Consider the following 15,887-nt stretch of genomic DNA (forward strand, 5'->3'; position numbering starts at 1 on the left):
GCCAGGTTGCAGTCTGTGAATTTTCTAATTACATTCATGCAGGCATATTAATCGGAGAACTGCACATTTTTCTTCAGAGCGGTCGACATAATGCTCTTTTCTCGCAGAGCCTTCCTGCTGCATGTGAAGAGTAGCATGTTACAGCCCCATCACACCACAGGCAATTTTTTTTTTTTTTAAATGTTATCACTTTTCTGACTGTACAGGAGGTGAGAGGGTGAAAATGTAATTCCCCAAACTGATGACTGTTATACAAAATTACCAGAATAGAAAGACAAAGAGGCAGCATTAACTCTTAGTATGCCCAGCCTTGGGCCAAACTAATAAAACCACAATTGAATCAGCTCTAAATAAATGATGGTGCTATAGTTTAATAACACATCATCTGCCCCACCTGACAGCATTAGATTTGGCACTCATATATCTTCATAAGCCCACAAGTTCAAATCGAAGGGCATTATTCAGGAGCAAATTCACGGTGAGCGTTGCTTTATTTTCCATTAACTCATTACTTCTGAGTCTACCGAGATTTGCAGGCAAACTCTGAGCACCACCAAGTGGAGGTAATGAGAAATGCAAAAATGAGTTGTCCCACAACCTATTTGCACAAAAACTATAAATGTAAAAAAAAAAAAAAAAAAAAAAAAAAGCAACATATGTCAACAAAATGTTAGTCAATGCCAATGAGTTTTATTTTGTCACTTGAACTGCATTGCTATACAAATGCCAACATCTACTGCTAACCCCGCAAAGAAAATGAACAGAGTACATTTCCAAAATTATATGACAGAATATGAATGAAAATTTAAAAAAAAAAAAAAGTTGAATCCTTCTCATGCATTTGTGTAAATAAATAATTCCTCAGAGTACTTATTAACTGTATTTGTACATGTCAGTCACTTCAGCCAGACTGCAAGGGTTCACTTAAAGTTGTTGTGACATACATAAGTCAGTTTAGATACTGCATCTGTTGGGTATGAAGCCACAGCATCAACACGCTGAAGCCACCAGGCACTGAAGATAATATGGTTTGATTTATTCTGCGCTGCACGTGCCAGAAATAAAGCAGTTTGTGGTGCGTCTGCTTGAGCTCGTGGTGTTACGCTCCTCCTTGAACGTGACAATCAGTAAATCCACAGTATAATTCTGTTATCATATCTCGCAGTGATTTAATTTGTCCTTGGTTGTATAATTACTTTATGACGCCTTCCAGTACAATTTCACAGTGAAACATGATACAGTTTATCTAGATGTCAGCATTGTTCTCTTTTTATGAGACATGTTTTAGGTTTGATCTTACAAAAATCAAATCAGTATATACATATTGCTTGTTATTATTATTATTATTATTTATCTTCAGACAACAGCGTAGTTACACAGACTGAAATCAGAATCACGACTTTAGTGACTGCAGCCTGTCAAAATGTAAATATTTAAAAGACAACAACAAGCCTTTCATTGGCTCTTTCAATAGTACACATCTCTCTTTGGAATCATTTCTCAGCTCTTAAAGAAGATCTGGTGAAACCCTATTAAAAGTGCAGAATGAAAATTATACCAGAAGTTGTAAACTGCAGCAATGTTTTGTTGCCATCATGAAAACTGCGAGAAAAAAAAAAAAAAAAAAGAGTGGCGATTGTGAGGAAAAAGTGAGACAAATGACTACAATACAGAAAACATTCATTTGCAAGTGAGCTGATTTACTTTGAGAGGGGTGAATGAGCAATACTTATCATTCATACAAAAATGTATATTACTTTGAGGAAATGTGCAAACAAAGCTTTAATAAAGGATGCCTTTAACATGCTCTCTCTGATGCTGGCATTTGGAAAAATATACAGTTAGAAATAAATACACATCCAAGAGTAGCACTTTTTCTACATACTCAGTGTGGGCATTAGCAAGAATCTGCTTGCATAGTTAAGTGCATGCATAAGCAATTTATCATGCAACAACTGTCATATACTTCAAGAATGGTGATCTCTGTGCGTTCAGTGTTGATCTACTCTGTGATGCAAGCTAACGATGTGCACAAGCGTGAAGACAGAGGATGGGTTGACTCAAGCGCACCATAATGCTCTATGTATGGTGTTCGACGAAGGCATCCGAGCTTTCTCTGAATGTGTTTGTCTTGCAGCGTTGTGTGCGTACTGGCGTTTTTTTGTTTGTTTTTGTTTTTGTTTTTTTTGTACATTGACCCTGTGTTCATCTGAGAGGAATGTTTGGAGATGTCTGGCAGTCTGAAGAGGCTGATCCCCCATGAGGAAGTGTTGGCATCAGCAGCTGGAGGGCAGAGGTTGGTGACAGGTGGGAGGTTGTCTGAGGGGGTTGTTTAGTGGTAAATAAAACAAAAACATTAAGAACCATTGCAACACCAAGGTCTCCAGACGTTTAACACCAACGACGCATGCTTCATTAATTGCGCTTCTCTTCAGCCTCTCGACAGCAGTCAGATTTTGGCCTTGACAAAAAAATACCCTTTAAAGGCTGTTGCAGAATTACTACATCAAAGAGCATATGTAAACAGCAGTTCAGGTTAAATAGGCGTAATTGTGTTGTACTTGAAATTACATTTCCGGTGCTTAATAAATATTAAAATTGAATTACAAATTTACCAACACCTGCAGTTACACAATTTAGATTAAATACTTCTCTATGATTATCTGAGGCACTGATGTTTGTTGTTGACATATGGCTCCCAATATTGAAGGAGAGCAATACATAAAGATTTTTGAAAATAATTTCACTGCATCAGCATGTTAAAAATTGCCAGTAAACTTCCTTTGGTGACTGAGTAGTCCATGTTTGATGTATGTAGAAAGTTTCTTTCCGTCATTGTATCTGCTTTCCATCTTGTGCAAAGTGACTTTTATTTCCACCTCCTACTGAGACGTTCCGCTCCCACCGATGCTACAAACAGACCAAGGCAATAATTTCAGTACATGGCCATGCTTATTTACAATACAGTATAATATTTCCCAAAACCATTGCAATCCATACAAAGTGCTTCGTTTAAAATCCATTCCTAAATAACTATTTAACAATGTGGACAGGAAGCGTCCAATATGGCAGCTGGTATTCAGTGACCACTGAAAAGCTACAGGTGCTTTGAAGGTGTCGGTCAGACACTTGGTCGAGTTTGATGGTTAAAACACCTCAGAGCTGCACTACAGAGATTGTTATCAGACCCTCAGAGTAACGTCACTTGGATCTGTGGCTAGTTTGTGTAGAATTAATGGGGATCTTCCTGGACTGTAAGGTCTTTTTAGCAGGCTCTTTCTTCGGAGGGTCCTTTGCGTTGGCAGGAGACTGGGAGGTTGTTTCTGCCCCAGAGAGCTTTGATTTTGTGGAGGGCAGCAGTGAATGTTTGGCTGCAGCCGACGCTTTGGAGGACTCCTTGTCTTTGGCTGTGGTCGCGTTAGCCTGGACCTCTGAAGCTGCATTCTGGGCTTTTTTGTTCGCTCCGTGTGGGGTTCCTTCTCGAGCCGCATCCCCACCACCATCCTCTGGACTTCCTTTAGCTTCTCCCGACCCGGCTTTCCCACTATCACTCGGTTTACGGGCCTCTTTGGGCCTCAGGGCAGTTTTAAAGAAGGACAAACCTTTGTCCTCTGTCTTACTGTTCCTTCGAGGTCCCCTTGACGGTGGAGCTGCACTCGAAGAGGAAACGCCCACGCTCGAGGATCGGAGACTAGTAATGGAGGAGCTACTGCTGGAGCTCCGGCCTGGTGGCCTGTCCTCCACAGCCCTGCCTGGCCTGCCCTCCGCTCTACTCGTAGCGCTCAACCTGGAGGGAGGACCTGCGTGGTTAACTTTCCTCTCGGACACTGCGTTGGTCCGTGAGGAGTCGCGGCTAGCGCTCCTGTCTGCTGCTCTAGTCCTTCCTGAGGCGGAGCTTTTCTCGCCTCCCCCTCTGGGCGATGTCCTCCTCTGAGGGCGTGAACTCTGTGACCCTGGAGAACCACTCTTCCTCTGCTGGGCAGAGTCAGGATGTAACGCCTCCGGGGTTTGGGATGACCCTTTCTTGGAGGGGGTTGCTGTTCTGGAGGAACCACCCTTGCTAGTTTTAGGCGGCCCATCGGTTTTGTCCTTGGGGTTGGAGGCCGATGCCGCACTCTTGGACTGTGTTCGAGACGGTGACTTGTCAACAGCTGGAGATGCAGGAGAGAGAGAGCTGGATGACGTCGAGGAGTTAGTGGGACGCTTCTTGGGACTCCTTTCACTCTCTAACCCGGTCTTGGCTGAGGTCCTTTTGATAGCAGCGCTATCAGAAGCTCCGTTTCTCAGTTTCGTCTCCTTTGAGGCTCCGCCGTGTCGAGGACTGACCTGTTCAGCAGCAGTGACTGCATTTTTGTTATCCCCAGCCTGGATGGAGCTCTTCTGCTCCGCCTGTGCCACGGCCTTGGAGGGCACCTGCTCGACCAGCCTCTTGGTGCCTACATTACTATCCAAAGCTTCGAGGGCCGATTTGCCCCCCGACACTCTGTCCGCCTTAGGTGACCCAGTGAAGCACGAGGTGGACAGAGTGTTATCAACCACCTCTCCAATCCTCTCCAGAGTCGGGGAGGAGGAGTGGGACTCCAGGGAGAAGCGTGAGGGAGAGTTGGAGCGGAGTTGGAGCTTAGCAGAGTGGGTCCAGGATGGTTTGGTACCATTTTCACTCAGCACTAGCGGGCTGGCGATGGAAGATCTCGAAGAGAACGTTTGCCTCTGCATGCCTCTCACTGCTGGTCGGGTTGAAAAGCCTGCATGACGGAACCAAACACACTGATCAGTCAAGAAAACGTTCATGCTTGCCACCTTAGAAACGGCAAAGAAGTGAAAAGAAAGCGTTCTTCACCATCGTCCTCGCTCCGTTCACCAGCAAACTCAGCGGACTCGGAGAGGGAGGCCAGTGAGGTGCGTCTGGAGGAACCCGATGAGGCTTGGCTGGGCGGACGGCTTCCTATCAGCCGACTGATCCAGTGCTCACACAGAGAAGAACTGGTAGAGCCTAAAGAACCAAATCGATGGTGGTGGAACACGTATAATATATTCCACACAGAACATTTAAAGACTTATATAAGAGACTGCACAAGCAAATATTATTACAAACTACCTCCCACAGAACTGTTGGCAGACCACGACGGGATTGTTGCTCGTCTTTGATAAAACAAGATGTAAGCAGTCTGCTTGCAGACGTCATCTTCAGCTATGGGATGAACGTCGCTGTCGTCAAAGCAATACCACTGCCCATCGATGGAGTTCTTACAGTGAGCTACAAGGTAATAAAACATTATAAGCATCTTCGAGAGCTTTTATAAAAAGAAAGTTAATTCATCGTAGAGACATCTGTCGCTGGTCGTGTATGGTGCAGCGTTACCTGTGTAATGTCCTCCCTGCATGGTCCCATGATGGTTGCACACCGCGTACAGGTCATAAAGGTAGTCCTCAGGATCACGGCCCATCCCGTAGGGCCGTCTCCACGGTGACCAGTGTGAAGGGAGACTCCAGCTGCTCTGGCTCCTCTTGACCATATGGGGTGCCATGTCCATGCCCGTGAGCGGGAACTTCACCATGTTCTGCATCTTCATTCGTCGATCCCCGTCCTGGAGTTGCAGTATATTTTTTGTATTTCATTTTTGATTTTTCTTAACAGCGAGTTCTTTGATCATTTCATTTCATCGATGCGAGTACCTGTCTGAAGCGTTTTAGGTGAAGTATGAGGATGTCTGGCAGGGTCCACAGACTGAGTTTGATGCTGCCCTGTTGCAGCTGCTTACAGTGTGGACATCGCCAGGCATCGTCAGGAGCAAGCTAAAATGCATGTGAAAAAAAAAAAAAAGAATTATTAAAGAGACACTAAACTCTGGCTCAACTTTCAGATTTCAGACTTTTTTGTACAATAAAACATTTACATTCGATGCTGTTTCTCTGTATTTTTTTGAAACAGTATAAAGGAATAACAGGCTAAAACATTCATTGTAATGCCATTGCTTATCATTTTCACTTGGCTGCTCCTTTGTGACCCCATCCACAGAGAGTGGTATACTTCTCCTCAATCTACCCCTCGCTGCCTCACTCAACCCCAACATTTTCAACTGTCTGTTTTGGGGATTCAGGCTGAAACTGTAAACAAATATTCGCCTGCAGCAAAGAATAAAAACACTCGCACAATAACCTTCATGTCAAAATAGTCGTTGACTCTCAGTGATATTCTCACCACCTCTGTGTCGTACATGAAACCGGCCGCTGCCTACCTGCTCCTCTTTGGTGTAGAGTTGAAAGCACTGGGCGAGTGAGCAGGTTTGAGGCTGCAGATGCTGCTCCTTGACTTGACGCACACTTTCAGCATCTGGGATGTATTCATCCTCCGTCCTTTTGAACAGACTGTGGGCGTGACACGGCACGAGTCACAGAGGGATCGCACCGAATTTCAAAAGATCGCTACGATGTGCATTTGTGATGAAACACATAGCTTTGAGAGGAGACATATAACGCGTCAGAGATCTGCCCGGAGCTTAATGAAAGTGTGCACTTACTAGTCTTTTGTCTCCTTGTCCCATTCGACAACAATTTTGACGTGAGGTGGCCCTCCAGGACCGCAGGACTTGAATGCCCTGTTAACAAAAATACAAAAATACAAAAACACAAATTATATTTTCGATATTAGTTGACATTCACATGTAGAATTACAAGAGCACAGCGTGATTCAAAGCTGCACTGGAGGGAATTTCAATTTTAGACTGCCACTACAACCCATAAAATCTACGAACATACTGTATAATAAATAGAAATTTAAACTGAGCTCCAGCAAACTAGAAAAACACTGTATTGTGTCAAAATTTGACGAGAAGAGGGCCTGGAATTCTCTGTTTGTTTATTCACGTCGTAGTAATGGAACAAATATCTTTTTTCTTTTTTTTTTTTTTTTTTTTTTTTTTTTAAATCCGTTCAACCACCACAGAAATCGACACCTTCTGAGAAGAAAATCATTTTTAAAAAAACAGACAAGCTATTACACATCTCAGGAGATATTTTGATATCAATACCACTGAAGACGTACTGCAGCTCTGCAATCACCTTCACATGTATTGAGCACAGGTCAGGATTTATATAATAACAATTCACGCAGGGTAACGCTGCCCCATAGTGGGAATGAGTGGCATTACCTCTCCACAGAGGGATGGCAGAGCGGCTGCTCCTCCTGAGGCAAGAGATATGTGATTCCAACCACTCCTACCACACGCAACGTGAAGGGCCCTACCTACAGACCATCAAGGATAAGACATCATAAAGCTTGACAGATAAACGCCATTCACAGTTTGTGTGGAGACGTCTGACGTGCATGTTGAGAAGATGTACCTGCACAAAAACACCAGGGCGCAAAAGATGCCTCATCTTCTCCAAGATCTCTTTCTGCAGTACGTCCCATGTCACCGTACGCTCCAGGTATAGAATAAATGGATTACCAAACCTGCAGAGATTATAAAAACAGAACGGTTTTAGAACATTTGTGCATTCATGGTGCAAACTCGCACACATCTTTGTGCATTAAAGTACCTGCGTCCTTGCTGTCCAGCGCAGGCTCTGTTGCACACCAACAGGACAATCTTCTCAGCCTGATCACTGTTCTTATTGGGACTCTGAGGTGGTGTCGTAGGCTCTTGTATTTGTGTGGATATCCTGTTATTATCTGTGCCATACTTCAAGTTGTTCTGGTTGAGATTTGGATGTGGGCTCCCTGAAATGCACAGACAGAAGTGAAAACCACACACTGTAATGCAAACTACATCAAAAAATCAATCCGACACGCTGGTCAGTGTGTGAAGCATCTTCCTGATATAAAAAAAAAAAAAACATTTCCCCAATATCAGTCCATTTCTAATCTAATCTCAGCTCATCCTGCCGTAACAAGACAAAGAAGAGCTAAACTAATTTTAAGGGAATGAACAGGATGTTGTACCGCCACGCTTGGAGCGGATCTGCTCCGGTCTGAAGAGCTCAGGCGTCTCGAAGGCAAAGATGGAGTCGCTCTCCTGAATGAGCTCGAGGTCATCTTCATCGTCACAGAAGGAGCGATGGAAGCCGTCATAGTACATTTCAGTGAGGACGATCTGTGCCGAGACGGGGAACAAAAGACATTGTGTGGACTGATTAACTAACTCATTAATCACAAATCAGTGATGTACAACGTATGAGAGGTAGTTAGAAGGGTGCCGGTCAATATCAAAGATATGTCGAAAACCCAGTGAACACCACAAGATGTCAACTAAAACCACTAAATTCTCTGCTGACTCACATACAACACTCCTTCATCAACCAGCTTCCTTTAAGTAGCACACCCTGTCTTTAATCCTCTTAATTTTGATACTTTAATGGCCTTAAAAAGGGGAAGTTTGAAATGAGGCGGCACCTGTTCGGCAGGGATTTTGGTCTCTTGGGCCACAGCTTGTCTCAACCTGGACACGGTGCCGGAGAGCGGCACGGCCACGCCGACTCTCATGCAGTGGGAGCACTTTCCTTGGTACACCACTGTCACGTACAGGGGCCTGCAAAACAGAGAGGCTGAAAATGAAATGGCTGTTTCATAACCACAACAGGACTGATGTATCAAAGATAGACAGCATCTTCTAATTTTAGCATTTCTCCTGTCACATCTTTCATGGTGTTTGTCGAGGCGGAGTTTGACACTCTTTTTAATGCAGACGGCATCTTGTTTCATTGCTTTTTTAGATACAAGGACGATTTTTTTTTTTTTTTTTTTGGTCCGATAGCTATTGTCTTACAAATAAACTAAATGAAGAGTCACCTTACCGTGTGTGAGGTACAGGGATTGGCAGTGAGATGCAGAGGAAAGGATCAAAGGTGTTGCTCTGTTTCTGGCAGTGAGGGCAAGTCAGGGAGGACCTGAACAGAGACGGGAGAAGAAGGACCGCCCGTTAGAAAGCTGCCAGACTGTATCCGGTTAGCTGGAACTTTAATGATGAACATTAGACAGGCTGCTGTGGGACAACACAACAGTACTGCTCACTTTTACTTTGTCTTCTTCTCTCACTACAGACCCACCCCACTTTACAGCCGGCAGGGAAAACAACAAAACGCCCTCCCAAATTCTCTGCCAATCAAAATAAATCTCTGCAATTTATACTATAGACTGTTTTTTTCTGTACCTAAACTACTGTTCTGAACACTGACATTTATAACACGTGTCACCCAGTCTGCTGCAATATAACGCAGCTGAAATGTTTTTATTCTGTCACTTTAAAGAAATATTTTTATGTTTTGAAAAGCAAGCTCAATCGCTTGAGTGAGAACTGATATCACTCTTGTGTCGCTCATTATGAAGCTGCTGCTGCTCAGCTAACCATACACACTGGAAATGGACAAAGTCGGAAGGCTACAAAAAAAATGTGCCTTCCAACACCTCCAAATCTCAAAATGAACTTGTTATATTGTATATCAGTGTTTTCATTTGTACATGTCTAATTATCACGTCATACAAAGTTGTATGTGGTGTGTTCAACATGTGTTCAGTCGCTTTTTTTTTTAGTACCAATAAATGATAATGTTATAATATCATCACAATGTTAAATAGATATGTTGATATGTTCACCTGTATTGTGCCTGGAACAGTTCCTGTACAAAAGAGCCAGGTGCTGGTAGGGGAGATCCTTCAGGGACGGTTTCTTCTTCGACTGGAGGCTGGAAAAAACAAGATGGAAACCAAATTACACCAAATTTGGACAATAAATGGATGTTAAATGGCAGCAGCAGTCGCCACAGGGGAAGTTTATAATATTTGTGATTACAATATTGATCCACACAAAAGAAGCACCATTCATTTCAAACATAAAAATGTTCAGAATATTTGATCATGTAGTTTTATAACTGAATACAGTTTCATCTATGATGCAGTTGTAACATCTAACTGTGAGAACGAATGGCGGTTTACCTTCGTGGGCGGCCTGATGTCAGGGTGGACAATTTGGTTGAGGTCTTCATGAACTCTATCCAGCAGCCAGAGGAGGAACTCCTGGGCATCGTGCTGCGAGTTACCTCTGAACTGAAGGGCGCTCTTCGACACCACGTTCTGCAGTCAACAACAACAACAACAGAACCAACAAACTGGGTTTTACGTGGATCGCTCCAGAAGCAAGCGGTGGATCTGTAGCGCAGTGAGTGCCACTTCTGTTTTCAACATCGCCTGATCATAAAATATTCAGCGCGTTTGACCGGGACGATGATCAGCACAATCCTAAAGGTCAGCGGAGCCACAGCACGAAAGACGCTTTTAAAAGCAAGGACACACACACACCGAAGCTTCACCTTAAACCGTGAGCTATCAGAGACGACAACAGTGTGTACTCTACAGAGCCACCCAAGCTGACAACTGTGAGGTCACCTCTGTTCACCCGCTATCAAATGTCACACAAGGTCAACCATGAGTGGACGCAGCACTCTCAGCCTCTCCCGGGGGACAAACCTCCTCATTTTGGAGGTATTACAAAGGCAGCCTCAGTGTTCTGTACAAAATGTGCACCAAAATAAAACAGTGAGCCGTCCTCAAGTGTCTCCACCACAGAGATTGTCTTTAAGGAAAGGTCTGTTGGTGAAAGTAGGCCTGAGCGGATATTAATTACACATTTTTCAAAATATCTCTTTGAACAGCGCACTCTGACAAAAATAGTGTGTCCTTTGTACTGTTAAGCTGTGTGTATTTCTGGTGAAGTGAAGAAAACGTCTGTGATATGGAATTTTTTTTCCTGATGAGTGATTTTCAGGTGGATCAAATATGCCAAATGGACACACACAAAACAGGAGTGTGGCAAGTACCTTAATAATGAGGGTGATTTAGTTTTAGAGGTTGCCATCAGCCAACGTTATTATTAAATGGGGTAGTCCAGCAAATGTTGTACTGCACTTCCCTTGAATTGAAAGACAGTCGACGCGTCCGATGAGTCTAATGCAAAATTGCATAATGCAACTAGCAGCTTTAGGTGTTCGTTTTTTCCCGCCAAATAAATGCCCACTGTGCCAACACCTCTCATCTGTAAAGCAGGCTTTCTGAATTTAACGTCAGAGATAACCCCAGTGACATCACCGAGGTTATTTTCTCACACACTGCAAAAAAAAAATCCCCCAAGAGCCACAGAAGATATTATACAACCGCTCTACTGCTCCGACAGGCTGAGTGGCACTCTTCATGACGAGCAGGCCGATATTTGCGTGTCACATTGGTGGAGCACTCATTTCAGGTCCTGAGGTACGCTCGCAAATTATAAGCATTTTGGCTGAACTTGCAATGTTAGGATATGAAAATGAAGACACGGCACATGTTGAGCCCTAAACGGTTAAATGTGACGAATTTCTGTAAAGTATGACATAACTATCCCAATGAAACAAGAGATATATATATTTAGATTTGTGTGGCATGAATTTTGAAGGTGATTATTCCTTCCTATGTAACCACGTACTCTAACTTGTTTGACATGGGTACCACAAGGCCCCGGCTTCACCCATTCTGCCACTATAACCACATTTTCGCTTAATCCGGGTGACATTATCATAAAGCAGTATAGAATTAAAAAAATGAATATTTCCTGAAGTTGATCATTAAACATTTTGACAAAACAGACGGGCCGACATGACATGACAGATTTGTTTCACCATCACTCACCACTGTCCCTTTTCACAAACTGTGAATGTCGGTTAGAATAATCTATGAAAGTTTTGTGTCTATCGTGCTCTTGGCCAGTTTGGACGGTGCACAACGACATCATCCTCAAACCGAGCGCTTCTGAGAGAAAATGGACTCTGAGACGCAGCGGTTAATTCCCCTGTGTTATTACTACCGATGTCTCTCTAATGATCTTTAAGTGCTCTCAGTTTAGGCTCAAATTTGTGGTCTGAGACAAGAGGCACAGAACCGTCACGTGAGCATGCTGAGCTAACCACCATTATACAGTAGCTTTGTTTTGCTAAAGTTCAATCAGCTGACGTACGGCTGGTAAGCAAAAGCCTTTGAAGGGACAGTTTGAGTATGGAAGTACTGTAGGTCCATCTAAATATTCTGTTTTTTCAAACATTAGAAGTCAAAAAGATTTGAACTGTGTGAAACATATAAGAAATGAGGCAAAGGTTTGACATATCATTAGCCCAAATAATGTACAGCAGCAAGACACCAGTACAAATTAGAAACTAAATCTTATAAATATTCTTTATCTTTATTTCCCTGTCCAGTTAAACATATTTAGTAATTCTGTGATGAAAATAATATATATCCAATCAGACTGCTTGTACTGTGGCTGGCAACCAGGCAAGAAAAAAAAAAAAAAAAAAGGACAGAAATAGTAACACCGTCAAGAATAAAGAATGTGCTTTATGGCCCTGTTCAGTTTCATTTCTCTCCCTTTTGTATTTTGAACTTTTGAAAAATAGGTTATCAGGCAGGAAAAAAAAAAAGATCCGCAAAAAGTGGCCCTGTTTTGAAAGAACAAACCTCCGTCACTGCGACACGCAAACTTTTTCAGCACCTGAATGCAGGTTTGAGAGGCGGGACGATGAAAGAGCGGACGAGGCTGGGACAAAGTGCGGGACAGACAATCAAGCAACCACATTTCTTTTTTAAAAAAATAGACATTTTATCACTCGAGATTCAGCCGATCAGCTCAGGCAGGCTTCTAAAGAGAGGAGTGTAAGTCGAGGAACACTGACTTTGCCTGTTTCATTAGGATTTATTCCACTATAAAAAAAAAAAAAAAAAAAAAGCCTGTTTGTAAGTATTACATAAACTGTGAGCTGTGCTGGTCCTTCAAAGAAAACTAATCCTTGATCAGAACCAGAATCTATGTTTAATTCCCAGAAAATTAAACAGAATACATGTTTTGCACTAGAGAAGCAGGGAATAAATATGAGCACCACATACAGAATGATAAAGTTCAAAGGCTTGTTGACAAACAGACTCATCCACAGTGCATCTGACCCAGTAAGCTATTATTCTGAAGGAATGAAGAAGTTTCGTGATTATAACAAATGAGCTCACACTCATAATTTAGCCATTAAGAAACCATGAATTAGATGTCAGCGGATGTCCTTTTATTTGTCAACAACATAGTTTAAAAAGCAGGATTGTGCACGAGTTCACACTCCCCTCCTGTAGGTACACATGGAGCTGCAAACTGGGGCTGAAAGTGCAACTGTTTATCCCTTAGGTCCATTAGTGTTTACTGTTCTGTTGAAATGAACACCTCCTCTGACGTGTGTTTAAAAGTTCACATGAAATCACTGCTAAAACCTGGATGGGCGACAGCAACTAAACTTGAAAAGAAACTGTAACCTCATTTCTGTCTACGTTCACCTACATCCATGTCAATATTCACTGTATTTTGTGGTATGTTTGTCTTTCTTTTTTTCTTTTTTTTTTCAAACTTCTGACGGCCCCACGAGGCCCCTACATGATGCACAGCCTACCTTGAAGTCTCTGCTGTGCTGAGGTGTGTACTCGAAGGTCCACAGCGCCCGAACCAGACCGGACAGCTGCTCGGTCACCTCCCCGGAGTCCTGCTGCTGACTGCTCCCCTTCTTCTGCACCAGCATCCCGTTGGACTTGGTCTTGTCGTTGTTCCCGGTCCCTGTCCCGGTCCCGGTCTCTGCTCCTTTGAACTGCTCCAGAGCCAGGTACTCGGCGAAGAGCTCCGTGTTGCTGAGGCACTGCAGGATCGCGTTCATGAAGCAGGTGTTTCCGTGGTTCTTAAGTCCGGCGACACCCGGCACCTTGTCCCCGAAGGGAAACCCCCCGCAGTCGCTGTCGTCGGACGGGACTGACCCTCCTGTGGTGTTGGGGATCGAAGTTGCGTCGTCCTTCTCGTCCTCGGCGGCCTGCTCGTCGGTGCTGAAATGAGAGAGAGTCGACAGAGTCCGGAGAACTCTGTTCATAAAGCTCCCCACGGAGCGCACCGAGCTCCTCCGGAACAGCTTTTTGCTGAAGGATTTCTTCTCCTTGTTACTGACAACTTTCGACATGATGGCTTTCCCTGCTTTTTTTTTATTTTTATTTTTATTTTTTTTACGCCTTAATTCCAGAAAGGGGGGCCCCTTTTTTTTTTAGAGCATCGTCTCATCCGTGCGCTGGCAGTTCCCTCACTTTATGGTGTTTCACACGAGGCCTGGGCATATTTCACAGAAACATAAAGGCCTGGCAGTTCTGGGGATCATATCATGTGGAGACAGCAGAGAAGCATCAAAATCAGCCCACTTGCATCACTGCGTCGGATTGCATAAACAGCCTCCGTGGAGAGCCACTATCAGTGCGCTTTACATGAATGCCTGGGGTCGTCCCGCGCCAGCCAGCAGCCATCATCATCTCTAGCAGTCGGTCCGGTGACATAACATCACCGGTGTCATTGTTCCGAAACGAAAACAAGGCGCTGAGACATAAACATCAAATCCACCTCTCAGAATTAGGCTGAGAGTGACGAGCGGATTTCCTCATTATTTATTCAAGAAACCGCAGCTCCACCCTTTCAAAGGTATTTCTTCACCTCTGCTGTCATCAAATCCAGGGTGGTGGTGCGAACGGACGGGTCGGAGCGGAGACATGCACCCAGCGGACGTCTTCCCTAAATCGCCTCCGCGGTGGGCGCGCTCGCAGGGGCTCTGCCAAACTGAGGAACCCCCCAACCGGAGCGACACAGCCCGCCGCTCCCTCGCGCTTGGCCGCCGTGGGGCATCTCTGTTCCCGTGCCAGATGTGAAAGGTATCCGTGTCCCCATCCGAAAGTTTGTGCCAATACTTGTCTCGGGTCTTCGCGCCGCCTTCTAATGCCGCCTCCGGATGGGTTTCACGGCGAGGCCGCTGCTCCCGTCTCCATCATCATCTGTAGGCACCGACACTGCAGGCAGGGCGGTAACGGCTGACGTCAGTGCCAAACACTGGTCCATGTTGGAGGAGAGCAGGTACAGCGGCATGTGATGCTGGATGATGCTCCATCCCCGTCTCTGGACAGCATGGACACTGGGAACAGCCAATCGGGGAGCAGCGGTACATTACTGTATCACATCATTTACAGAAAATATAACTAGTAATTCTCGGATATATTTTTAGGGTGGGGGAGGGGGAGGGGGAGGGGGGGGGGTCACGAGGGAATCTGGAGAAGTGAAAGATCCTGACCTCCAATCAATTTTTTAGCGCTTGATAATACGAGTTATTTCACTGTAGATGTCTTGCCAGTCATTGTAAATTGCTTTGTTCCTGGTAATTTATGCAAAACATGTGACAAACTTCAAATAGGCCTACAAGCTGCACCACATTCAGGTCACTTGATTATTTTTACATTTAATGTATTCAGGGCTGCAGCTAAGGATTATTTTCAATCAGTTAATGTGCTGCTTATTTTATAGATGGGAGGATTATTCGTTAAAGGTCTGTGACATGTCAGGAAATGATGAAAAATGTCCATCACTAAAACCAAAAAGCCCACAGCCAACTCTTCAATTTGTTTTAGACTGACTGCAGTAATCTAAAATCCAAAGATATTCAATTTATTTTGACTTGAGACAAAGTCAAACAGCAAATCTTTAACTCCTGAAGAGCTGAAATTACTTCATGTTTGGCATTTTTGTTGGACAAATGACTAAAATGATTAATCAACTGATCATTTCAGTGATAATTCAATTAATATATTAGTCAAAAATATAGTGAAAAATGCCTATCCATTCCCCAGAGTCTAACATTATATCATTCTATAATTTGCTTCTCCAGCAAATACTACTTTTTTCCAATTCAATACTTAAAATTGAACATTTTAAGCCTCCTTTTCCAAACTTGTAAAGACCGCTTGTGTCTTTCTTCTCCGTCTTCACTTTGTGACAGAGATGACAATGTTCATAGCTTAAAGAAATACAGTC

General features: G+C 43.8%; 1 protein-coding gene across 1 annotated transcript; it reads right to left on the reverse strand.

Moving 5' to 3' along the window:
• Positions 1-668: 668 nt before the first annotated feature.
• Positions 669-15,005, reverse strand: LOC138202053 (ubiquitin carboxyl-terminal hydrolase 31-like). The gene is made up of 16 exons (XM_069155744.1): positions 13,453-15,005; positions 9,935-10,072; positions 9,596-9,684; positions 8,797-8,889; positions 8,396-8,531; positions 7,946-8,096; positions 7,543-7,723; positions 7,345-7,456; positions 7,152-7,246; positions 6,522-6,599; positions 6,240-6,369; positions 5,677-5,796; positions 5,363-5,588; positions 5,099-5,257; positions 4,841-4,993; positions 669-4,745 (listed from the first exon to the last, which is right to left on the reverse strand). The coding sequence occupies exons 1-16, from the start codon at positions 14,002-14,004 to the stop codon at positions 3,202-3,204; spliced, it is 3,957 nt and encodes a 1,318-aa protein (XP_069011845.1). The 5' UTR covers positions 14,005-15,005; the 3' UTR covers positions 669-3,201.
• Positions 15,006-15,887: the final 882 nt, after the last annotated feature.

This window comes from Embiotoca jacksoni, unplaced genomic scaffold (genome assembly GCF_022577435.1).
Source record: "Embiotoca jacksoni isolate LCO1_2020_lvr unplaced genomic scaffold, fEmbJac1.0.p SCAF_20, whole genome shotgun sequence".
NCBI classification, from domain to species: Eukaryota; Metazoa; Chordata; class Actinopteri; family Embiotocidae; genus Embiotoca; species Embiotoca jacksoni.